This window comes from Anguilla anguilla, chromosome 18 (genome assembly GCF_013347855.1).
Source record: "Anguilla anguilla isolate fAngAng1 chromosome 18, fAngAng1.pri, whole genome shotgun sequence".
In the NCBI taxonomy this organism is placed as follows: Eukaryota; Metazoa; Chordata; class Actinopteri; order Anguilliformes; family Anguillidae; genus Anguilla; species Anguilla anguilla.
The window spans coordinates 15,031,894-15,058,688 of record NC_049218.1 but is presented as its reverse complement, the minus strand read 5'-3'; the positions used below and the strand labels follow the sequence as shown (position 1 = coordinate 15,058,688).

At 38.9% G+C, this 26,795-nt stretch overlaps 2 protein-coding genes across 7 annotated transcripts in view; one reads left to right on the top strand and one right to left on the bottom strand.

Moving 5' to 3' along the window:
• hpse2 (heparanase 2) overlaps positions 1-26,795 on the top strand; it is a 101,255-nt gene that overhangs the window by 33,091 nt on the left and 41,369 nt on the right. For all 4 annotated transcript variants that reach the window (XM_035400902.1, XM_035400901.1, XM_035400899.1 and 1 more), the window contains exons 4-5: positions 14,993-15,166; positions 16,362-16,533. In XM_035400902.1, the coding sequence (XP_035256793.1) occupies positions 14,993-15,166; positions 16,362-16,533 (346 nt within the window). The remainder of the gene's footprint in view (positions 1-14,992; positions 15,167-16,361; positions 16,534-26,795) is intronic.
• LOC118218310 lies at positions 20,967-26,263 on the bottom strand. Of its 3 annotated transcripts, none has more exons than XM_035400896.1 (5): positions 25,999-26,263; positions 22,682-23,768; positions 22,421-22,576; positions 21,880-21,972; positions 20,967-21,552 (listed from the first exon to the last, which is right to left on the bottom strand). In XM_035400896.1, the coding sequence occupies exons 1-5, from the start codon at positions 26,106-26,108 to the stop codon at positions 21,226-21,228; spliced, it is 1,773 nt and encodes a 590-aa protein (XP_035256787.1). In that variant the 5' UTR covers positions 26,109-26,263; the 3' UTR covers positions 20,967-21,225. The 3 variants fall into 3 exon arrangements, with proteins under 3 accessions (XP_035256787.1, XP_035256789.1, XP_035256788.1); XM_035400898.1 differs by having other exon boundaries at positions 22,682-23,504; XM_035400897.1 differs by lacking the exon at positions 25,999-26,263 and adding an exon at positions 25,911-25,992 and having other exon boundaries at positions 22,682-24,217.

Genomic DNA, 26,795 nt, shown 5'->3' with positions numbered 1-26,795 from the left:
TCACTGATGTCATAATTCTGGCTGTACAGTATCTCTGATTGGAAATAACTGCTTCCCTTAAAACATTCAAGACAGATTTTGTTCTGTGTGGAAATGATACATAGAAAATGTATGGCTTTATCACTTCTCCCTTCCACCAGCCCCCTCCCTGCATTCAGTGGTTAATATTCCTCAATGCACTGGCTCCACTGCAATTGTTTTTAGATCTTATATAACACGTGAAACCAGTTGATGTAATTTGGCATGCCCTCGTGTCTTTGTCCTCGTCAAACGTGGCTCAACTCAGCCCACCGCCCAGGACTGTTGACACTAAGAGGAAACCTAACGCCGGTTTGCATACCTCTATTTCTCAGAGATTGTGTTGCAGCGTGGAGCAGGTTCTCTGGGGAGGGCTGATTTGTGTATATGAACGTGTGCGTATGTATATACACTGGAGTGTGTGCTGAGATGTTAACATATCGCTGAGCCCCGCTCTCTCCCCCAGCCAGGATTACGGTGCTAACGGGAACGCCACACAAGGCACATCAACACAAACACACACGGAAATGTGGAAAAGCCGCTCGACCTCACCCTATGAAATCAAAAACAGGTGCCTGCATAGCTCACATTCTTCCTAATACAAAAGTGGTTTGACCTGAGCAGTTCTCAATGTTGTACACGGGCTATGAAAGGGTGGGTCTATATGTACCTTTGTGTTTATAAACATGAGCATATTTGGGTTGTATGACATTACAGTATTTAGCAGATCACCACAGGCGCAGAGCAAGTCTATTGGAACCACATTGCCCTCCTTGTTACCCATGCCACTCCGTACAGAGTACAATAAGTCAGTGAGAACATACTTTATTTTGTTTTACTCAGTGCCTTAATTAAGTCTGTGATCATTCGTTATGGATCAAGCGCTTGTATTTATTGGCGAGTGAGGCTCACCCCTTTTACTGCAGAACTACATTTAGTCTATTGCTGAAATTGAAATCAAGTGGATCAATAAGAAGTGTTTAGGATTTATTTTCATGCTGTTATCCTGTAAGTCTAAGTAGCATCTTGAAACTCAATTGGGGCCGGGGGAGGGGGGGTGGGGGGTGGGATTGTACAAATCACTGCATCGGTGGACTTTTACACTGCCCCGGCATCTGTCATGGATGTTATTCTTTCTCATTAACACTAAATTATGGCAAATTTATTTCCAAAGTTGCTGTCATTAGAGGGCATTTTAGTGTCATATAATGATGTAATGCCATGTAGATTGATGTATCTCCAGAGCTGTTAGCAGTGCATCATGATTGGCCTGTAATCATTCAGATCTGAAGATCAGGACATAGCACACTATGGGCCATTTCCAAATCTCTCACCAAGAGCTGAGATTTTGGGGCTGGAAAGGCCTGAATGCTGTTAACAGACTTATTGGAACTTGTTAAAAAGAAGCTTCTGAAGTCTGGAGCTTTGTGTAGTAGAGGAGGGGGTTTCATTTTCCTCTATATCAGTGGTCTCCAACCCTGGTCCTAGAGAGCTACAGGGTCTGCTGGTTTTTGTTTTCACCTTAAAATCAGCACCCAATTGAGACCCAAGACACCAGGTGAGTTGAGTTAACTGTGTAATCAACTGCTCTAATTGATTCATGAAGTGCAGAGTCACTATGAAAACCAGCAGACCCTGTAGCTCTCCAGGACCATGGTTGGAGACCACTGCTCTCTATAGTTACAATTCAGAATTTCAAATTCCACTGTTATTCCACTGACGTAACCGTAACATAATTTATGGATTGGGCAGTCCACAAAAGTCTAACTGCTGGCTAAAATGTAATCTTTAATTATGAAATATTTAGTTTGTTATGACTGGTAGCAATGGAACTAACTGTATTTATTATATATCCTGAGAACACATTTTTACGAGACAGTAATTCACACTTTATAATGCCAATTTTTTAAAAATTGATTATCCACAAAATGTATTTACTTTTTATTGGTATGTTGTCTGACTGCAGTTTTTATATCTTTCCTGTGTAGGAGGCCAGAGTACTTCCTTTCATTAAGTGCCAAGCTTGGCATTTGTGTTTAAAAAGTGCACTAATGCATTCAGAAAAAAGACTTTATAGCACTGCCATTTTTATTTTATTCGTTTTCATTACATGATAGATCACAAGTTGAGCTTGCATAGACATGATTCGGAAGGAGGCACCTAATGTGCAGCGTTAGCTAAAAGACCAGGGGTGCCTGTTGCTAGTAAGTGATGTGGCTGGCACAGTGCCTGACAGAATACCTCCCTAGCTGTGCCACTCATGTGGGGCTGCCGGTCTGCACACTGGCACAGTCCAGATTTAATACTTGTGGGGTCTGTCCAAACACCGGAGTAGTGCCTTAAAAGATGAGCCACCCAGCATTCTTGGCTCTCAATAATAATTTTTTAAAAATTAACTTGGCTAATACTTTTAAGCTGTGAAAATTTTAGAATTGTCCTTAGGTAGAACGGTAGTAACACTGTGTGAAATTGACAGTCAGCAAAGCACTTGGCATTGGAAAGTTGTTGAATGAGTAGTATGGATATTACTCTGTCATTGTGGCAGTAATCCACAGTAATTCATAAGGAAATCTAGATTTATTACTTGATTGGCAGATGTCTGCAGTTCAAAGCAGTAAAATTGCACACAGCATGACTAAAATGATCATCAGCTACAAACTTTATGAAGACAAGTAAATTGGTGATAAAATGGTTTCAGGTAATCTCCAATGTGATAAAATCATTAGAGAAAATTTCCTGAAAGTATTTTGGCACATGAAGTTGGCAAATGTGTTCCATCACTGTTTTTTTCTCATCCTTCACATTTATATTTTTATAAGTCCTGACACACTTCCACAAAGTTCAGAGATCAGATAACCTGATACAGTAAAGTCTGCAGTAAACTTGGCTTTACAGTCAGCTTGCATTTTCATAGCAATACACCAGAAATTATAGACAATCGCTTAATCTCATTGGAGCTGTCGGTAAAGAGGTGATCTGGAATATATTTTTCATACTTTTTATTGCTCGAAACTGTTGTAGCTGTACTCTATTTAATGGTGTGGTTAGGCTCTAACACAGGTCCTCAGATGTTTCCTGGCAAACCATGGCTCAAAATCCCAGCTAGATACTGCTGGGTATGAAAGGATCCTATCTGATTTTGTCTCAAGATTTATGACATGGTGGAATGGAAACAAGATTATGACTTCTCAGGCACATCTGATATGCTATGTGAACTGGTTTTATTTTGAGGTACATATAGCTCCAATCTTCCCCATATGCAAGTTCAAGAACACATTTAATTTCCTTGTCTGCTGCAACCAGCAAGCTCCACCATAGACGATGCACAAGCTAGAAGAATGTTTGGATAACAGTTGCAAAGCACACATAGCGCACGCCCTGGAAAAACCTCATACTGAATTCATAAAAAGTAAAAAAAAAATAACTTGAAGTTTTCAATTAATTTCCCCCTGTCTTCTGTCCTGTCTGGAAGTACACTTTCCCCCACCAACCCACCCCCCCACCCCCCACCCCCCCGCCCCTTAGGCTTCTTTTTGAAGCATGTTTAAAATGAACCAGAACGCTTCACCACAAGAGTTCTGCGTTCTTGGGGATCTGCCTCAAAATGAGAGCAGTCTGGAATATTTGCCATGCCCTTTAGGAAGTTTGTGCATCTCTGAGCAGATCAGAACCATAAGAGAGAGTGTGTGAGAGAGAATCACACAAACTTAAAATGAAATAATTACAGGATCGTTGTTTTTGTTCAGACTTATGTATTTACAATTATTCAGTTTTTTTACAGAAATGCCATGTGTTCAAGTATTGATCATCTATTATTATTATTATTATTATTATTATTATTATTATTATTATTGAAAGGTTACATGGGCTAATGTGACCAAAAGCATGTTGGGCTGGTATGTATGGGTCTTCATAGTCAAATCAGTTAAGACAAAATAAAGTGTTTATAATGTATTTATTGTTATACTTCATAGTAAAATACATAGCCTCATGCCATACCATTGAAGAATGTTTGAAAATATTCACCATTATGTAAGTTTTTATTCTATTTATTTTTTATTCAGACCTTGTTTCAGTTTTAAAATTTGCTGGGTAATGCATCCAGATTTCCATTCATTTAGTATTTTGATTCAAAACTCACATGCCCAAACAAAAGATTTTTAAAGGCAAAATCAGTTATATGCCAGTAAATATTTTAAAGAAAAATGAAACATGTACCTTGGATTGTTGTCCTGCTGAAAGGTTTGTTGGATTGTTGTCTTACTGGCAAGGCTTTAGCTATCTGACAATATTTGCTTATAGTTTGCACTGTACAGGACAAGTTTGCCAGACACTGCAAAAAAATAGCATCCCCATAACATGATACTGCTTCTCTGTAGGGATGGTGATAAGTGGGGCATGTGCAGTGTTAGGTTTTCACCAGACATACCACAAGACTAAAAAGTTCAGCTTTAGTCTAATCTGACCACAAACCCTTTCCCCACATTTTAGATATATTACTCTCGTTCTGTCCTGCAAAGGCAGACTTTGAGATGCTTTAAGTAATGGCCACCCTGCCATCTTATAAATACACATGCATGTACAAGGGCCTGAATACCTTTGCAAAGTATTGTATATATGTAGTGAATATATGAATGCCTCATTAATAAGATACATTTCTATTTTAAAATAATGTTCACGATGCTATTGTGCTTATAGATATGATGTATGAACAATTATAGAGTAGGAGTGTGTACTCCCTTGATTTCAGTATGAGCACGTAATTCTTATTCTCAGGTGCTAAATTTGGCGCATTCTTTTAAAAGGCTTCCCTGTATCTCTGTTCTGTTTATGGTTTGCAGAAACCCTCACGCTTTCAACATCCCCGCAGTGTTCCTCCTCCTAGCTCCAGCTTGCAGTTCTACAGGTTATTCTTAGAGCCAGCACAAGGCAATAAATGAGAAACAGTCCATTGTTATTGTAGTCTGTTTTTGATTTGAGTTGTAATAGGCACCAGTTTAAATTCCTCAACAACTCAGTGCACTGTTCACAGCTCAACATTTGAGATGCAATGGCATAATGATCTCATTCTGTTATGGCTCAGAAAGTAATCTAAGAAGATGGATGGGGAGAAAAGTATATATTTACCACATTATTAGCTAATCAATTAGGGCTGTTCTCTTTTTTGCCCCTGTTTTGCATTACTATGGAGTCCGCCATGCTGTGCCTGGGTGTGAGAGTGAGGAGTGTTGGAATAGGGCTAGGGGGGGAGTATTGGGGAGTAAATCCAGGAGTCTCTGTTTTCTCTGCATACCTGCAGTAATTGCAGGCTATTAAACTGTCACAGCGCTCACACATGCAGAGGCCTGAGCCCCCATGCTGGCTGCTGGCCTCCATGCCATGGGACTGCTGTAGGACCTGTTCCCTTGATATAGATACCAAAGGCCATCTCTGTAACCTGTTGCCTCTGGCTGATCACCCAGGAGCACACCTCCTTCCATTTCCCTGCAGTTCCGTATCTCAGGCAACCTTGGTGGGCAAGTGTGGCAATGCCTGTCTGTCAACCTGCCTGTGAGTTGCAATGTAAGTTGTAATGTGCATTGAATATTGAAATATTTGGGAACTGAGATCAAACTTAATTATTAATTGTTATTATTAATAACCTTCTTATTTAGTGTTCTTTTCCCTACCAAATGAATGTATGATTTAGGGATCTTCTGTCTGACTGACGCTTGGCATGTGACAAACCATCACTCTGATGAAGCAGCATTTTTGTCATGGACTTTGACGCGCATGAGTCCGATCTGTAATTTGGTGACTCACCTTGCACTGGCATGGGAGGAGAGGTGCTGCTGATGGTGTGCCGGTGAAGATAAAGCAGTTTGTTAAATTTGTGTGAGCTAAGATGGCCAATTTCTTGTAACTTGGCCTAATTGTGATATCAATACTTTTAATGGCAGGCCTAGATTTTGCGGGTTTGAATTCATTACTTATAGACAGCGCTTTGTATGTGTGAGTAACCTGGCATGTTTTTCTTCAGATTTCTTTTTGTACTGTTGCTATGATAAACTGATAATAGTAATGCGTATGAATGTAGGTTATGAGAGTCATGCATGCACATACATACTTGCAAACGCACATACATTCTAGATCAAAGAAACACATAGGTATGGATTCAGACATTTTCCTTTTACCATGAATAACAAAAATATGAAATTGATTGTCATATTTTTAAATGGGAAAAGAAAATTGATAAACCTTCATGAAATCCATAGCCTATGCCTTCCCCTTTGAGCAAATTTCCTTGCCTGTATGCTTTTGATGATTTAGGTTAATGCATGTATAACATTGTTGCTGCAGAACAAGCCCCATGGCTGGCCTGCAGCATGTTTTAGGGCCTACTTTGTAGTCATGGAGCTGTCTGAGTCATGAATAGGCTTTGGCACCAAAACCTGGTAGCAGACACTGGTTCCTATACAACTAATAATGTTACCTACTGAACTGAATCGCAACGTAGATTTCAGTCCTTAATTTCGGTGCCCTCTGTACTAACGTTATATACTTGCTGTCGACTCATTAAACATTAAACTCAGTCAAAATGCTGAAAGAAAAACTGTCTAAAAGGTCGCTGTATTTTATCCATAAGGAAACAAACAAGGGGATGTGCTTTTGCAAAGTAGGCTACAGTTTCAGTTTTAGAAAGTATTGTTTTAGCAGGGTATTCATCAAAATATGAATGGTACCTATCCCCAATCATGAAGAAATATTATGTGGAGTTTGCACGTGAAATAATAGAGAATGGATTTCAGAAATGTAAATGAGAAAAATAGAAATCAGAAAAATAAATTCCCACGAAGATTATACAGCTGTAAAAGCAATAGTTTAAATTTTTTGGCAATTATTTGTTAGCAAGCAAGCCAACTTCCACACCATCCAAAGATCGTAAATGCGAAGTTTTTAAAGACATGTGCACTTATATGTCCATTTTGCATGTGTATCTGATGTTGTTATTGACTGATTTAGCTAAATGTCCAATGGGGAGAATTATTTATTGTGCCACTGGAGAATTTGTGATGATGTAATCAGTAGGAAAGAGATAAAGAAGGAAAAAATGCAAAATCCCATAAGTTTGGGGCTTTATTGTGTGGACGTGTGAAGTTGTTGTGAATTCTGTCTATTTACAAGAGGTCAGAAGATACAGAAGTTCTGAAAGGCTAAGAGTCTGTGGTCATTGTGGTTATTTCTGTAGGAAACCCTGAAAAGTGGCAAGTATGTGTTGTAATATAATTCAGTGTAGTATCATTTATGCCATCATACCATGTTTTCAATACTGCATTTGTGAGTTTATATAGCTACATGTATATGTGAAGGGCGGTTTGCCCTTTTGTATTTTGTGGTTTAGGCATTTTGTGTGATTTAACTCTGCAGCTCCAGGTAATACATTTATTAGGGTACTGGGTCGCTACCTCTGGGTAGCATGACCTTTACGCACCATGTGATAGTCTACCAGAGTCTGCAACTCTGCCGGAGGAATATGACACCACTCTTCCTCAAGAAAGTGAATCAACTTGCACATGACAGAAATGTAAAACACTCAAGAGGTCGTTCAGAAATATCCCATTAAATTCCATGTCAGGCACCTTTGCCTGTGAAACACGGGAAAGTTGAGGAGTCTCAGGGTCTGCTAAACATGTCCCAGCACTAGCCTCACCTTCAGCGTCATTGAGGTGTCCTCTTTCAGCCGTGATAGCAATAATTATAAGCAGCCAGGCCTGTCCAGAATTTTATGTAGCCTCTCCTTTGCAAAGACTCAGGTCCCTCATTTCCATTTATGCGTGCATTACCTGTAAGATGACACTATTTAAAGGTTCTGTGTTAGGTGGCCTAGGGAGAGTGAAGTATTTAAAACCTGAGGTGTGGCATAGGCTGTACTGTAAATATGTCAGTATTTTATGTATGTTTGTAGGATGATTTATGTGTGTATTGTTTAAATCTCACCGGTGTGTAGGGCCAGAAGCGCCAGTGTTTTCTCTTTGAGTTCTAATTTTCTCACGCCATGTTGCACACACTCTGTACTTTTTTGGAAGGCACATCAGGCAATATTATTGATGGATCAGCTGAACACATCCAGGTCATTTTGATGCCAGACTCTTCAAATCTGCAAGTGGTTTATTTGGAGGGCAAAACAGTTTCCTTTGTTGGCGCTTTCTGTTTTCCATGCTTCTTCAGAAGGAACTGCAGATTGTTTTTCCAAAATCCAGATCTCCATTAAATCTCTCACTGTTAGTATGTGGTTTGATGATTCAGAACTGTTCACATTGTTAGACATCATTCCAAAAACTTCCATACAGTGGATGCCCTCAGCCTCATCACAGCCCATAGAAGTGGCCAAATAGCAAAGAGAGCAGTCAAAAATAAGTCTGTTTTCATAGCGTTTCATACTATTTGTGTGTTAGGGTTAACCTGACCTACTTTTTTGTTTCTGACTTCCTGCAATATAATTGCTCTCATTACCACCGGCTTTTTTTACATTACATTACATTACATTACAGGCATTTAGCAGACGCTCTTATCCAGAGCGACTTACACAACTTTTTTTACATAGCATTTTACATTGTATCCATTTATACAGCTGGATATATACTGAAGCAATTCCGGTTAAGTACCTTGCTCAAGGGTACAACGGCAGTGTCCTTACCCGGGAATCGAACCTGCGACCTTTCGGTTACGAGCCCAGTTTCTTACCCACTGTGCTACACTCCGTAGACGGAGTGTAGCACAGTGGGTAAATTGAATTTTTTTTAAACTTGTATTAGTCTTCCCAGGATGATTTTGTGATTTACACTCCTTTGGAAACGTGACTGTTTTTTTTCTTGACTGGTTTCTCAATCCTTGGCTCAGCAAGTATAGTAGTCACCCCTTCACAACGTTTCAACGTTTTTTTCATTTTGTGGCAATGGACTTAAAGGTACTCCTAGGAAGGCTCAAAGCTTATCAAAAAACATTTTAATGTCTATTATAGAAATGGAACTGTTGGAGAATAGGTGAGTTTTTATTTTTAAAAATGTAATCTAAAAGGGATTTTGGTTTTTTCGGATTGAGAGTGTTTATGTACTAAATCATAATTTCTCTCAATCCCTCACTGTGGTAAGTAATCACGTCCTTCAGACCAAGCCTCCTGGTACGGAAATGAGCCGTAGAGGCGCACTGGTGCATGGGACTGATTCTTTTGGTGGGCCTGGATCAGATAGCCACTTTGACAGTCTCCAGACCCCACTGTTTCCATTACAGCCAGGCGACAGGGGAATTCTGCAGTTAGAGGTATAAAAACCCGATGAAGAAATTATGTTCCCTGAGATGTGTTGCATGTTCATATTTGCAGGATGAAAGCATACAAAAATCTTTGTGAAGCTGGCCCATTGGGTTTGGTGGTCATTTATTTGAATGAAAACAACTTATTATAAGAACTTCAAACTCCCAGGAACTGTTTTTATATAAATAAATAAAAAAAACTCCAGGTGGAAAATTAATAATGTTTTGAAAATGTACATATGTCAATACTTTTGCTGATTTTTGCATACATACACAGAGCAGTCTGAGGACTTATGGGGAAACATAGCACTGGCGATCATTGGTGTCCAATTTGTCCAGTTTGTATCATAGTGCCCAATTTGATAAGTCTAATACTGAAAGGTTCCAACAATAACAGTTGGCTTCTTGCAGCTCTGGATTTGGGGGCTTTATTCTGCCATTTGTCTTGATTACTGTGGCATTTTTTGGCTGTAGTGAGCAGGCATTAGAGATTTCTGTGCTCCTCAGTGTCTGCTCCACAAAACCTCACTCTGGAAGTCCCCATGCATGATCTTGATGTAGAAATGCTTGGGCCGGTTTTCCCAATGTCAGCATTCCCTGCTGCTCCTGTGCCGCACGTCAGCGTCTCACCTGTGCACAGGGGTGAAATGTCACTTGGAATAATAATAACTGACTGAAACTGTTTCTCAGAAATTCATTGCAGCATTGTTCAAAACTTGCTGCTGTAAATCTTAACTTTGGGTGCAGATAGCTGTGAACAGCAGTGTAGTATAATGGGCAAGGAGTTGGTCTTGTAACCTAAAGGTTGCCTGTTCGTATCCTACGTTGGACACTGTAGTCGTACCCTTGAGCAAAGCACTTAACCTGCATTGCTTCAGTATATGGCCAGCTGTATAAATGAATGCAATGTAAATACTATGTAAAAAGTTGTGTAGGTCGCTCTGGATAAGAGCGTCTACTAAATGCCTGTAATGTGATGTAAAAGAAAAGTGTTGATGCCAGCTGAAATGAAGCAGCGAGAGGAAGGTATCATTCTATCTCGGACCTGTTGCTCTTCTCTGTCCAAAACACAAACCAGAGAAAAGTTCTGTTTAGATTGAAATGTCTAAGCTTCAGTAAAGACTGATGGGAACCACACACCCATTCATGATACAGGTCAAAGTCAAACTGGAGTCAGGCATTTATGAGGGAAATGCGTGTTTTTTTAAATAAATGTAGCTTGGCCAAGGTCAGCCTAATACCTAGCTAACTCATAATGTCCTTACAGTTGTTTGGCCAGAGGTCCAGTGGGTAGAACTGGGGAGAAGTGAGCTCAGGTGTGTGCAAGTCTGGAAACCTTCAACCACATATGTTTCTCCTTTCCCCATTTCTACGAGAGCAAGGCCCTGCTTCTCATCACACCTGCCTTTGATATTTTTTTATTCATGTCAACCCTTGATGCAAAAGGAGGGAGCGACCACAGACCCCCAGTATGGTGTAGACAGCACTCTCCACATCCCCCTCCCTAGTAGCAACGTTGTCCAGTAGTTTAGACTGGAATGCTTTTGGGAAGTTCAGTCCAACAGAAAAGGAATTGAGTTGCATTGTGTAAAATAACACATTTGATTCTAAACACCTCGGACCACAAATAATTACTTTGAATAAGAGCATCACTTTCAATGAAAAATGTTTGCCATAAAAATGTTGACTGGATTTTGCTAGTTAGAACTTAATTGCAGTTAGAATGTGTCTTGCATTTTATCATAAAATTTCCAAATAAATTTTTCTTCCCAGATGCCCAGGGTTGTTTCAAGCTGACTATGAATGTCTTGCATTTTCCAGAAAAAAAGTGAAATGGCAAGTTGTATTCCAGCTTCAGCCCCACTGTTCACCTTGTGGAGGACGCAGGTGCCGTGAATATGTTCCTCCCAGCAAGTTTTTATAGCAAGTTTAAGTTACAATGCCTTGCATGAGGGGTGTCAGAACACAAATATTCTGTAGGCTTATGCAGAAAAACCTCTTTTAGGGGCCAGCAAAAATGAGTCATGATTGCAGCAGTCTCAGGTTGTGAGAGGAAATAGTTACGACTGAAAATAAGAATTAACATCAAAGAATTATTAGGTAATATACACATGTACAATCTCTGGTGGCATAACCTTGCGGTAGGAGCTGCTTTGAAGTTAATTGAAGTATATTTAATTGCATTGGACCACAATCCCTCAAATGCCCCATAACAGCAATTGTAAAGGCAGCAGGTTGTCAGAAATGTCTGTAAATATCTAAAATATCCTTTACTGTGAACAAAAACTGGTTGGGCTGATAAAAAACGGATAAAATGACACTACACTAAAACATAAATAATATATTAACCCAGAAATGTAACTGCCCCTTTAAGTTTACAGCTTGCAAAAAATAATACAGATTTACAAATTATCTCCCTCAACTCATCAGATGAAAAGATATGTATGTAAATCTTTCTTGGACGATCTGCAAACCTTGTACACTTGACATGGAATGATCCAGAATTATGCACAAATTATTTCCTAATTATTCCAAATGATTTCCTTTTCTTTAATCCACAGTCATCCAACAGAGAAGCTGGGAATCAACATTTTTTTTTACTGTCAGTCACATCTGGGAATATGGTTTTATATTGGTCATAAGCTGTAAAATACTGTCATGTCTTTTGTCATGATGGGTGTTGATCTCTTATGATTATGATACAGTAAGTAGGTTTTATGGCCTAATGATGAAGTACAGAACTACATTTTGCTACTGTATAGAGTAAAAGCACTAACTGCTGGATTCAATCCACACACGTCCCTGGATTTGACTCCTCTATCTTAAATTTATTCTTTAAAATCACAGTTTTGCAACTTGCTTGCACTTTATTTTAAAGTAAGAATTCACATTTATTAACAAAGTTGATTGAATCTGGGGAAACCTCAAGAAGGGGTTCCTTGAAACAGGCTTAATTTGAAAAGCCAGCAGCCATAACACCCTGTAAACTCCTCATGTCAAACTGCTGAAAGTAAGCAGGTGTGAACTTGGTTAGTACTTGGATGGGGTGCCTCCTGGAAGAATTAACTTCTTCTGGAAGAGCTGTTGTTTGGCCAGTTAGAGGCACGTTTCTCTCTGGTCTAAATAAATATTGTGAAACTTCCTCTCTTGCCGCCTGACCACCGCCCACCCCCCGCCCCCCCCCCCCCCCCCCCACACACACACACATCTCATTTGCTCTGTAATCCGCTGTGTAAAATTGTTAAATCTTTTAAAGAAAAAATCACCAGATTTGTGTTAAAGTGAGCCTGGCCACGTGTTGACATTACTAACATGAAAGCAGAGAGTGAAAATAAAACCGTATAATAAAAGTAAAATACTTCGTTCTTGCATTATTGCTGAATTGTTTTCAAACAAAATCTCATATTATGGTAAACATTTTGAGTTTATTATGCATTTATCTGAACCAGTCTGTTGCAGAAGTCAAATTGCATCAACTGGTTTGAATCAGACGATCTCTACTGAAGCAGTTCACTTAAAAGGATTCTTTGCCCTCCTTGACAAGTGATGTTAAATTCTACATGTCTGCTCATGAAATGTGGGGACAGACTTATAATTTAAGCTGACATTCTTCAGTTTTTACAGTCCTATAAATTTTCATGATCCGTGTAGATGGATAGATACCTAGAAGTAATACTTCAAGTTTAATGTCATGTCAATTTCCTGTTAACACTTTACAAAATGCATAATTGTTGAAAAGCTCCACGAGAAGATAAAACCCAGACAAAAGGATTGCCTGAATTTGTAAGCCATTCATGGACATTTCCTGGTGTTTCACGTTTCATGCGCTTTATTTTTTCCATTCACCTCAGCATGATTGTATGTTAGAAAGGATATGCCTCATAATTATACGGGTTTCTTTAGATGACAGAAGAAATCAGAAATACAAAAATTCCTTGTATGACTATCACTTTAGTATGCCAGACTGCGTTTGACAGGCCTATGGCAAATTCTCCACCTCGTAATCACATTTTCACCTTGATGAATATAATTGTCTTGTATTCATCAAGGACTTGACCGCTATGTCAAATTGCTTTCACAAATCATTCATCAAAAAATGACAAATATGACTGCTCCATTTAACACCTTTCTTCTAATGCCCTTGACACATTTCTGACAGGTTTACAACTCTTTAAACAGCCAAAATACTTTAGCCCATCTGGACCTTGAATGTGTTTCTTTTTTGTTACAGGAAATGCGGTCAAAGTGCAGTGCAATATTTATGTTTATTGCTCTGCTTTTAACGTATAGCGTTTCAAAACAAGAGGGGCTGGTTAATAGGGTCAGGCCTGAATGTAGGCTAAGATCCCTCTGTATGCTTTCTATAGTAGAGCTCTCCTGGGAATTTCTGTGCATGTATAAAGAAGAAATGGCATAAAATAAATGAATTTTTATGCAATTTATACACAAACAATATGACCTGCAATGATACAGTAAAATAAAGCATGGAAACATTGTATTGTACTGGAGACCATGTACAACCATCAGTGCGACCGATTACACATCCAGTGAACCTCTTGTTCTTTAACCAGAAGACTAACAGGAGATTAAGAGTGGGAATGTGGTGAAACAGTGGTGAGACCTCAGCTGATAATTTTTTCTGTACTTAGACCATTCTTTCTCACTACCTGAAAATATCCAGTGGTGTTTTTAAGTTAGTGGGGGCATCCAAGTTATGAAATATAATTATTGTGAAATTATTTCCAGATTTCCAAAACTCTGTTTTATGTTTTGTTCATATCCCCATATATTTTCATGGTTCAGGAGAGAATAAGCAGCTCTTTTAAACCTGCTTTTCATATAAAATAATGGGTACATCTTTAGTGCTGTTAGTTTTTTTTGTATTATAATTTCTGACATGTTTATTATTGAGGGGGTGGGGGTGCGGGGTGCGGAGGTGCAGGACTCCGGAGCTCCCGTTGATTGACTGATGGGCTTCACAGCTGTCACCGTTCGGCACAGACAGCATTATTTAGCTGCCTCCTGTGTCCAGCCATGAGCTGGGCAGGTGAAAGCACTAATTCAGACGGAAGAGTCCCGAGAATACAGTAAATCAGACCTGTCCATGTTATTATTACCTCTGGAATCAGTTAGAGACAACAGTGGGTCATAAAAGAATGCAGCTTTGAAGAAGCCATTGCTTAGGTTATGCCTCAAGGGATCCATGATGCAGAAATCAGTCACCCCCACCTTCTCCGCTGCCCACGCCCACACCCCCGCCCCCAGTAAAAAATGCAGACAGAGCCCATGCTGAGATTTATTTATTAATTTTTTTTTGAACCTGCTGAAATTTACCTTCAGTATCACGTGTGTGTGCCTGTGTGCACATGTGTGTTTAAATGCTTTGTTTTATGCTTTTTGCTGAGAACACATTCACAGTATGAGATTTCAGAGCTATGTGTTCACAATCCATCATAAAAAACTAATTTATTTATGGAAAAATTAACTGAAAAAATATACTCGAACCACTATGAACTTGGTTAATGGTGTGTACAATATTAATCCAAGCTGTTTTGGACTTTTGGGGGAATGCTGTGTGCGTTCCAATAGAGGGAATGTGCATCTGTGATGGATTTTGATATGTTGAGACTAAAAGAGGGAATTAAAAGAAACAAAGTTACAACTGCATCTCGCTTTTTCCCAGCCAGGTCTTTAGACAAACTCTATAACTTTGCCGACTGTGCCGGCCTGCACCTGATCTTTGGGCTCAATGCCTTGCATCGGAATCCTGACAACTCCTGGAATGGTTCCAGTGCACTCAGCCTCCTCAAGTACAGCGCTGGCAAGAAATACAACATCTCTTGGGAACTGGGCAATGGTGAGTTTACTGAGCCTCTGCCACGAGAAGCTTTCATCAGCACGTCCCACGCAGACACGAGGAACAGATGCCACGTACATTGGTAAATGATGTACACATGTAAATAAACATACGCAATGTAAAGTTCAGTAATTGTGTTCAGGGATTGCCTAGTGACATTCTTTTGAAAGAGTTTTCTGCTAGTTAGCTTACCGTAGAATGTGGTTGCTGGGAAGATTATATTAACCTCATAAGAATTTCAAGAGTAGGAGGTGACATATATGCTCTCTCGATTAAATAGAAAAAAATAGTGATTTACAATTTTTTTACAGGGCACAATGATATCTCCATTTGGGTTTGCAAAAAGCCTCTGAAGAGGTTACTCCCAACAGCAACAGTACAATTGATCCCTCCTGCAGATATTCTTCTGGAGAACTAAGCTTTGCAATCTGGTATTGAGAGATATTCTCCCAATGGATTTAGAGGGGCCCCCTGTACATTCCAGTCTATTGGCATGTATTCTCTTCTCTATTCTAATACTGATTTCTTACTTATCTTATACCTCTTAGCACTGCAGGGCTCTGTCTCTTCCCTCTCTGAAGCTGAAAGGGGAAAATCACCCAAAAATGTATTTTTACTATCTGTAGACACTAGTAAAAACACCCAGTGCCTGATGCATACATTAGCCTGCTTGAGAAGAGTGGGTTCATTCAAATTTGACAAGTCACACAAATTCTGCACCTATTTTATATCAAACGTACATGCACATCAGCATTTAGTCTCTCTCTAGTTACTTTTTATTATCTGTATGATTTAAAATCAGTCCTCTGTAAATGTGAGGGTACTTGTATTTTGTCAGTTGAATGATTTAGGATGCCAATATCATTTTCCTAGCTTTCAAATTTTATTTTGAAAAATTGTATGCACTTTTCAAGCTTTTTATGCCTCAACCTCCCATAGTTCATTGCATAGTCAATGTCTATAATACCTATGAAATACTGGTAAAATGATTGATGGAAATTGCATTACTGTGCCAAAAGGAAAGACTGGTTTTTCCGACATACATAGTAAAAGGTTTCATTTGACTTGTAAAAAAAAAAAAAAAAAAAAAACAATTTGTGCTACATTTTGTATACATTACTCCCACAATAAAGGTAAGTAACTACATTGAGATGTTCAGTGACTTTTTCCCTTAAAGCAGCCCCTCTCCCTACAGAGCCCAACAGCTACCGCACCATGGTGGCCCGCACAGTCAACAGTAGCCAGCTGGCGCAGGACTACATCCAGCTGAGGACCCTGCTGCAGTCTGTGCGGTTCTACAGCCGCGCCAGCCTGTACGGGCCCAACATTGGCCGGCCACGGAAAAACGCCCTTCTGCTGCTGGAGGGGTAAGTCAGCCTGAGGGCAGATTCGGTCAGGCTCAGAGGAAGGGACCCAGCCTGAAGGATAACTTATATTATACTGTTTCTGGTATGACCTGGCTTTACATTCACTCATGTAAAGAGCACACTAGCACAGTACTCTGTTTTGATTAGTTTTTTAAGGGTAGCCCACACTTGGAACTTGTTGACGGCTGACTGGTCAACATTCGTAGGCGTGGGTGGGGATAGAGTTCTGCATGTGAGCTAATTGTTTTGAATCTAAAAATAGCCTAATAATCTGGTGACACACCGACAACTAATGTTGATTTGAAAGAGACAGGCCATACTGATTCAGTGCACTGACTGTTAGTGTTTTGACCTATAAAAATCAAAACCATCAGATTTGTAAGTAAATTTGTTTTGATATTGTGGTGGGAAATACAATTCCTTACTTGTTGGAAAAATCAAACAAGGAAACATATATGCAGTTATGCACCGAGTACTCCAGGTATTGAGCACCACAGGAAATGCACTCACCCCTGTTCATTATTCCACAAAAACCGACAAAGTGCTTGTCTTCTGTTTCTGAAGCCTCAAGGACGATGCCTGCAACTTTGCACTAACTGGCAGTAGCTTGCCGTGCATTTGTAGGTGTCTGTTTTTCTTTAATTCAATCAAAAGATGTATTGAAGTATACACTCTGTGAGTGGCTACTTAATTAGGTATACCTGCTCATTAACACAAATAGCCTGCTTCCCCAAATACAAAATCTTGTGGCTCCAAGTCGATATATGTGCGGACATGGTGAAAAGATTTAGTTGTTGTTCGACCAAATAGTAGAAACTGTCTAAATATGATCTGAGCCACTTTGACCACGGTATGATTGTTGATGCCTGACGTGGTGGTTCCAAAATCTCAGAAACTGCTGCTTTCCTTGGATTACAGTCTCTAAAATTTACAGTGACAGTGGTGTGAAAACACCTTGTTAATGAGAGAGGCCAGAGAAGAACAGGCAGATATGTTCAAAGTAATAATGTTGTGCAGAAGGGCATCTGAACGCACAACGCATCAAACCTTGAAGTGGACGAGCTACAACAGCAGAAGATCACGCTGGGTACCACAGGGGTACCATCAGCTAAGAACAGGAAGATGATGCTACAGTGGGCACATGTCAACAAAACTGGATGATTGAAGTTTAGAAAATCGTTTCCTGGTCTGACTAATTTCAATTTTTGCTGCCCCATTCAGACGATAGGGTCAGAATTTTGGTTAAACAGCATGAATCCATGGATCCATCTTGCCTTGTGTCAATGGTGCAGGCTGGTGGTGGTGGTGCAATGGTGTGGGGAATGTTTCTTGTGACACATTGGGCCCTTTCCTACAAACTGAGCATCATTTGAAGGCCACAGCATACCTAAGCATTGTTACTGACCATGTGCATCCCTTTGATCGGCCCTTTTTACGTGGATACCTCCAGGAGGATGTCTCAAAGCAGTTTTCAGCCACACATTCATAAAGATAAATACGTCAAATGCGCAGTTTGAACATTTAAATGCTTGTGCTTGTTTCAGATGGGTCTGATTTTTCGAGATTTTTATTTTTTAATTTTTTAATAGTAATCAGGAAGAACAGATTTTCAGGCACTTAAATATAGATTAAATGTTTCTGGGGCACAAGTATTTAGTTTTGTTGCTGACCATTCTATCCAGCTATCATCTTTCACCAAGAGCCAAAGTTCTCGAAATACCCAATTCTCTGCCTGTCATTGTGACATTTTGAAAAGACGATGACGACGATGATTATGATTATAATAATAAGATTAAGAAGAAGAAGGAAGGATGGAGAAGGAATAAGAAGGAGAAGGAAGAAGAAAAAAGAAGACCACCAAATAAGTGTGGAGTTTTATTTTGCTGCTGTGTGAAATTGTATCTCAGTCCCGTATGTTTACATAAGCTTAGAGGGAACAGAAGTTCATGTCTGCACAGAGTGAGAGTCATTTCTGTGGTAAACCCTTGAAAGTGCTGCATGGGGTATGTCCATGAACCTGTAACTTGGCAATTGGCATGCCTAGCCTCCAAGTCCTTCAGTAAAGTAGATTTGTGAAGATTCAAAATGCAAATCCTATAAAGGACATATTTCAAAGCAACAATCTGCATTGGGTGCATAATTAATTTACATGTCAACTCTTGTTCCATCCACTGAAAGAACAGATGCTTGTGTTTTTATAGATGGTCCTCCACATGTTGGTATGATATACAAACCAAATATAGAACAGATAAATATGGTAGTAATTAGGAATAATGGGGTCACCAGTATTGTAGACTTTAAAAGGCGCAGCAAAAAATACAAAATAACAACCATTAAATTGCTCTATTCAAATGTCTGCAACCCAAACATGCCCAACAACATGACTAAAAAATGTTATGGTAGTAATTGGCAGCACTGGTGTCAGTATTTTACACGTTCAAAGCTCTGTGTGTGCATATATTTTATGTATATAATACACAGTAAAATTTAAATTAGAAAAGGCATGTGGTTCTCAGACCAAAGAAAGTATACATCCTCAGGGGTTCTTAGCTGTAGTTGTACATGCTGAATTGATCATGTTTCCATGGCTTGGTGAATGGCTATAGAGTGCTATGGGTTCCCAGGATTGTTGCTCTGCTCCAGACAGGAGGTGCTCATCTCCCAGCAAGCAGACTGTTAATCCCAGGGCAGAGGCACAATTTACTTGCCCTGTCAGCTAAATAAAGTGTCTCTAGATTTACAGCCTGATGGAGCAATTTCCCACCTGCAAGTTCTGGGGGTGTGCAGTGAAAATATCTCATCTCTACCCCTCCCGCCATGGTGTGGTGGGGCTTTCTGTAGGCTGACTGACATCATTGGTGGGTTTCACAGTGTAAAAGTCTGACCTTGCTGACTTTCTGAATGAACACATCAAGCAATCTACCTTGCAGTAAAGCACTGCCTAGGTAAGTCCAAGGAGTTGAAGAAAATGAAGAAAACCAGCACTCTCTCTCCCCTTGGCTTTTTTTATGCTGGATGTGCTTCATGGGATAGTCAACAGGATTGCCTCGTTTTTTTGAAGTTTTTTTTTTTAGATCACACATACGGTATATGATCTTAAATGTACCAGTATGATTTACGGAAAGGTACTATAACTTTACGATACCTTTGGAGCAACAGTTTTTAATGACGTACTGTAATTACTGACTTTTTTGCAGGCGGCAATAAGATGTCTGGAGAAAATTTTGCTGGAAAATTGGCTCAATAAAAAGCAATATTGCACTGAAAAAAAAAAATTGTTACATCTACGCATTTTAATTGTGGAAAGTATTTCCATGAAAATAAATCATGTTCTTTCAAAGTTAAGTAATTTTGTTGATCTAACAATATTAATGCAGATTAAATGAATGTAATTCACTGTGGTAACTACAATCTAATGTGATCAAGTTAGATGAACTTGATTTATTTGAGTAGGTCGAACTGATTTCATCCATGTTGTTCCAAATTCTTTTACAAGGGTTTATTTGACTTATTGAAGAAATGTTAATGTAACTTAATGTAGTGGTGTTACTACAGCTTTCAGTGATCCAATTTGATAATGTGGATTAAACAAATGAATCTAATCTAGCATTAACTCAAAACTGCTAAAACTGCAGACTTAACTGAAACCATTTACAACCTACTTGGTCTAAGTTAGGAAAGCACATGACAACCAGTGTTTGCTGCAGAAAACTTGTATTTTCAAAAATCACAGAATAAATGGACACATTTGCAAAGTGCTTCTGTCCACAGCAGAATGAGGTAGGTTACATCGCACACAAGTAGCACAAGTGCACAGTGTCATAAGGCATAAGTGGTTCACTCAATAAACATGCAAGTATAAACCCAATGACAGATTCTGTCGTTTAAGTGGAAAATATTATCTGTAAACATGGAATTTGAAACATTTTAAAGCAAAACTAAATGTCAATCTGCTTCACATTAAATTAAACAAAGTGCATTGCACGTCCTTTAACATTTCACAGAATAAATGCACATATTTGTAAAGTGTCCCTCTTACACATCAACATTCCAAAATTTTACAAATTTAAAAAGTGCAAAAAGAAAAAATAAAATTCACTGCCCCCCCCCCCCCAAATTTGAGCTAAACTGAGAATGATGATGCCTGAATGACAGAAAATAAAACTCAAAACTGCAGACTTAACTGAAACCATTTACAACCTACTTGGCCTAAGTTAGGAAAGCACATGATAACCAGTGTTTGCTGCAGACAACTTGTATTTTCAAAAATCACAGAATAAATGGACACGCGTAACTGCTTCAAGACATAAGTGGTTCATTCAATAAACATGTAAAAAACTAATGACAGATTCTGTCATTTAAATAGAAAATGTTCTCTGTAAACATGGAATTTTAAACATTTTAAAAGCAAAACTAAATCTCAATCTGCTTTTCATTAAATTAAATTAAATTAAATTAAATTAAACAAAGTGCATTGCATGTCCTTCAACATTCCACTGAAAAAAATGCACATTTGGAAAGTGTCTCTTACACATCAGTATTACAAAATTTTACAAGTTTAAAAAGTGCAACAACAAAAAAAATCACCCCCTCCCCCCATATTTGAGCTAAACTAAGAATGATGCCGGAATGACAGAAAATAAAACAGAGAAATTACATGGTCATTGCCATAGTGTTTCAGTATGCCTATCACTAGTGTGATTGCCAGGAAAGCTTGTTTTTTAGTGTCTGCACTTTTGTTGATAGTTTTTTGTCATCTGTTTGCATAACAACCTTTTGAAGAGCTTCAAAGGTGTATCTGTGCTCTGATGGGTAGCTCAGGTTAAGTGTATATGTGAGACCCAGCAACATGGCTACTGCTAAAGGCAGGCTGCTCAACTCACTAAGGACCTCCACCCCCTCCATGAAGATTCCAATGTTCTCTGGGTTATCTCCGGGCTCTGCACCCTCGTGTGTAATGACAAAAATGGCCATGGCCATTTCTGCCATCTCCCCTGGAAAGTCTTCTTCACCAGTAGCCTGAAGCAAACATAATTATTTTGTTTAAGATATGTGACCAATCAAATGCAGTTTTTAGCAACACTTGCCAATTAGGTGGACTTGAATCTATAGTAAATATCACAAAATAATACATTTTCCACCATATGACTATTTGAGACTAACATAATTCTTCCCATGACACAGGAAACTCAATTTCTACAAAGACCATTGCATGATTGCATGTTACATTTTATGAAGAGCATGACAATCAATGCAATGTGAAAATGGTTATATTATTGTGGTAACACAAAAGAAAATGGATGCATTAAATTAGAGAATAATTTAAAATAAATTTGGTAAACACACCTTGTATTCTTTCACAAGGTGTTCTGGATCCTCATTCAAGTAAACACAAAGACCACGGAGGACGCATTCATGTTTGATGTTAATGGTCTCATTCTAGGAAAGAGCAGTGAAAAGACAACATGAAACAAACATCAGGGACACAATGTCAATCAAGTCAACAATTGGTTTCATTTCATGATATTCCAAATGCTTTTTGATATGATTCTGATATCAGGGCAGAACGATTTGAGCAGACATATCCTTGGATTTTCATTTCAATTTCTCGTTTATTTTTGAGATTTAGTTAGATAAAAACCAACATAACTAGGAGGGAATCCAGTGAAATCCTCCTGCAAACTTACTGAACTTAATGAAAACACCAGTGTTCTGTAATGTACAGCAACCAACTATGTACATTATGATGATCAGGATTAGCAAAAACATCTTTTACATTCTTTTTCTTAATTTCAATTGGATTATTTCTCATGTTGACAGTCACTGCTTCTTTAACCAAACACAAGGAAAATGTTAGTTTAGTTTTACAATCGTTTCACAGCCATACCTGGGTCATGCGTGCCATAATGGATCTTATTTTTCTTCCGGCAACACCACCTTTCTTAGCATACAGCCTCATCAGGCTGTCGGCAAGCAAGTCCAGCCTCGAAAAGAATTGGGACTGCAGATGGACTGTGGTTATTCGTTTGAACTCCGCTTCCACCTACAAGCACATATTAAAGAAAATCAATTACACAAAATGTATTTTCATTCAATCTTTCTCAGTAATTACAAACATGGGATGGTCCTATACTTATGCTCCACTGACCTCATTCACTTGAAATAGAGCTGGCCACCTCAATTTAAAATCCGCAACCATAGGACAGTCTTGAAGAATCTCCCATCTTCTCAGAGCAAAAGTCTTGTCCATCATTTTTTTTACATTCTCCTCATTGTGTCTTTTATTCACTTCTGCAAGCAGAAGCACTCTCATCTGCTCCAGTGTCTCCGTTGTTTCACCTGATGGGTAATTGGGGCAGTAATTGACTTCAGCCCGTCTTAGTTTTTTAACTCTGTAGGCAGGACTGCATTTGCCATCAGGTTTGTTTTTGAGGGCATTGACAGTACGCTCTGGAGTTTCAAGCTCCTGAAGTTGTCTCCTGAAGCTTGGAAACTTCCACTGTAAGCTCACCTTCCATCCATCATAACCACTGGCTGACCCTGGCTCTCTTAAACAAGGATGGGCTTTTACAAGGGCTGAGGCGACATCAGCAAAGTCAGAGGCATTAGGGTATATTTTAAACTTTAAGATCTCCTCTTTTAAGCCATCAAGGATGGCACATTTAAGTTTATGCCTAGGATTAAGCAATGTACCATCCTTCTGGAAAGCAGCATTTGCCTTTTCCAACTCCAGCTCTGCATCATAAGAAAAACGTGGCACTGGGAAGATGCCACTAGGCCATCCAGCGGACCTTGAAGATGTGGAGTGTGATGATGAGGTGGATTCAGGAGAAGACAGTATATTTGTGTCACACTCAGACACCGATGGGGAGCTGTTCAAAAAATGGAATGTGGTGCTTGCTTGGGAAGGAGGTAACAGGGATAGGGTTACGATGTCATCAGGCTCTCCAAGTGCAACAGGACTATCAGAGCTGGTGGTAGAAGTAAGAATTACTTTGAGGGTCCCCTTGTCCTCCACATCTGATGTCATGTGCAAGTTAATGAATTCACCCCCGAAATCACCATCCATATATTGAAGCCTGAAGTCCCCATCTACTCCACACTGTTTCTTTACTTCGTCTGAAAGTTCACCAACAGACGGAGGCATCCCATTGGGAAGGACCAATTTTTGAGAGTTGTTTGGTCCCAGAATCACCCTGAGCTTCATTGGAGCAGCCATTTTATAATGGGTGTGTCTGTGAAAATAATGGAAATAGTGTAATACAGCAAAGTGCAATCTGAAATTATTCACAACAATGGTAAAGGAGAACTCTAAATTGGTGCTAATCTGGAAAGTCAAATAGAATAATCACTAATCTTTAAGGGGGTGTTTTGCAATATTCAGCTTAAATGATTTATGACATTATATGTGAATGTATCTTTTCAATGTCACCATTCGTTGTGATCCAACAAAGTAGTCTGCCAAAGGGTATTCATCTGCCAAATCACTGTGTTCAATTAAAAGTGTTTCCCTAGTCGGGCATGTCCTTAGCTCAAAAGAACGGAAATGCTCCCAGTACCACCCGCATTATCTTTTCACTATGAAACACAGTTTCTCCTGTACTACACAAATCTGAACAGGCAGTCCACCGGTAGATCCGTGGACAGCACAGCCTCGAGACAGTGGGCAGCACGCAGTCCGTTTCTGCAGGAAAGTGTCATATTAGCCTACACCTTCATACAGCAAAAATATGGATGAATGTTAATTACAAATGCCATACTTGTCCTTTACATGTGATAATTAATGGTTGTCTGACGTTGTATTAAAATGTGAAATTCGAATAGGCTAGTTTACGCCAACACAGCTAAACACATTTTCCATTAAAGGAGTACCATGGTGATTTTCACACTTTCTCGGTTTTATGTGCTATTTGCACAAGAGGCATTGAAGAAACACAATGAGCAAAGTATTAAATATGTCCGTTCTGTATTTTTGGAGAAATATGCGTTTTAAATTCATCATCCTATTTTCAACCGGTTGAGAAAGTTGTCATTTTTCTACGTCACGAATACAGTAACCACTCCTATTTCCACGCCCCGTAAAGAAATCTGACAGGACACACCGTCCTGCTGTTCAGACAATGCAAATATTTGACTAACGTTAGGTTAACTTAAATTAGAGTGCCTTTAGATTATTTCTGGTTATATTCATTTAGCTAGCTAGCTAACGTTAGCTAGCTAGGAGGTTTGCTTTCATAAGGCAATGCTATCGATAACGTTAGCTTGCTAGTTTGCTTTTATGAGGACGTTATAGTTGTGCTTTCATCTTAACTTGGCTAGCTAGATAGCAAAAATTATAACTGGATATAAGTCAACGTTCTTACCTTAGCTATCTATCGATACTTGATATACTACTAAGCTAGCTAGCTTGTGAAAATTCAGTCTCCCAAAGAGAGCGCGTATCATGGGGGTAGCTATGGTAACCGGGCACGGTCTGTCAATCATAGCTAACTGACAGTTCTCATTACCACGCCCAGACGGTTCGGGTGAATTTTTATAGTGGGAAATTTAGGCTTAGAAAAATACGTTTTAAAGTACATTGAAATGACTGAAGAATAAAAAAATTATGCACATTTGTTTTGTTGTTGCCTGAAGACAACTGGGAAGTGTCACGTTCAACCACCATGGTACTCCTTTAAACTAACTTTGTTCAGTTCATGTACTACTGCAGTAATTAATCCCCATTCTGTCCCTTGATTGAATTAGTATTCCCGTTTACTTAACTAAATAAAAGAAACATTGATTTTCAATGCAGATTCTCAGGTCCTCACATATTTCCTTAAATTATCGCCAAATAAAAAAACTAGCACATTGCTATCATTACCAGCATAGGATTGCATGAGCTGAAGGCTTATAAAATCGTTGAACTTTTCACAATGCATACAATACTCAATAACATACACATCAACCTTTACTAACAATATTAGATTAAGTAAGAATACGACTTTTTACCATGACGAGTTTTTCAAAACCAAAATGAAATGTTCTGGAGGCAAAAACGAACCTTTTCGTTCAACAACAGCTTACCGCGGCGCCACTATCTCGCTCATCAAGGCACAGGAAAATCGTATTTTCTGTACTCGGTCACAAAACTACATAAAAGTACTTTTACCCTTACCAAATCGATCTCACTCGGAATTAACCTATTAAAAATACTTAACACTTCATAAACCTGTAATACAGGAGAAAGAAGGCGACAAGTGCTTCTCTTTCACCTAGCCTCGGCGTCACATGCAAATAACTAGCTAGCTCGCCTGCTAATGCCTAACAGTTTGAACATTTCAGCAAGTGAAAATTTTCCTCATCCTTTTCAAACTACCTGGAAAACAACAACAAACCTGAGCGTTATAGGCATGCACTAAGGATTGATAACCGAATCTCAGCTGCATCAACTGTAAGCTGCACATTACTGAAACGAGCTCTTACCGGTTCTTTCCATCGTTCCAGGGTTTTTCGCGCCATAGCTGCAGCTGCAATCTCGCGATGGTAGGGACATCCGCGTGAGACTTGGATAAACACAGTTCATTATTGTTCATTTTACGTGATTGGTTTTAGTTAGTTGAACTATTGTCTTGTTTATGCTCTTTTGACTATAACATTTCAAGTTAAACATGGCAATTCACGAATTCAAGTTATTTCAACTTGATTTATTTGCTTTAAATATACAAACATCAGTTTTCATTTTTTTGAGTGTGGGTTGATTTTGTAAACACTGGTTTATACAGCCCTGCCAGCCCTACCATGAAAGCTCCACGTTGCTTTTATTTCCATCAAAGTTTTGTACTCATTCCTTACACTGGCACAGCACGTCTACTGAGAGACCAAGAATAAAAGGGATATGTGTGGTAAAACATCTCTCTATAAAGTATTGTCTTATCTTATTGGCATGTACAGTATAAACCGTCACCTGTACATAAATATTTCCTGATTAGAAATGCATTCATGTTAGTTATTCAAGCTACGTACTTTGCAATATATTAAGAGAAACTGAAAGATTGAATTAAAATTTTAAAATAAAAAATAGCATAATTTGTATTCCTTATGTTATCGTGATCATACTAACAAAATATCATGGTGCAGTATGTATCATGTATCACCCAAACATCTGGAAAAAAAGTATATGATTCTTTGGGGGCATATCACCCACTCCTAATTGTTGTTTTTTGGCAGAAATTGAATTAGTCTGCTGGTTTGTTTTCCACAAAGCATAAAAACTGAACTGT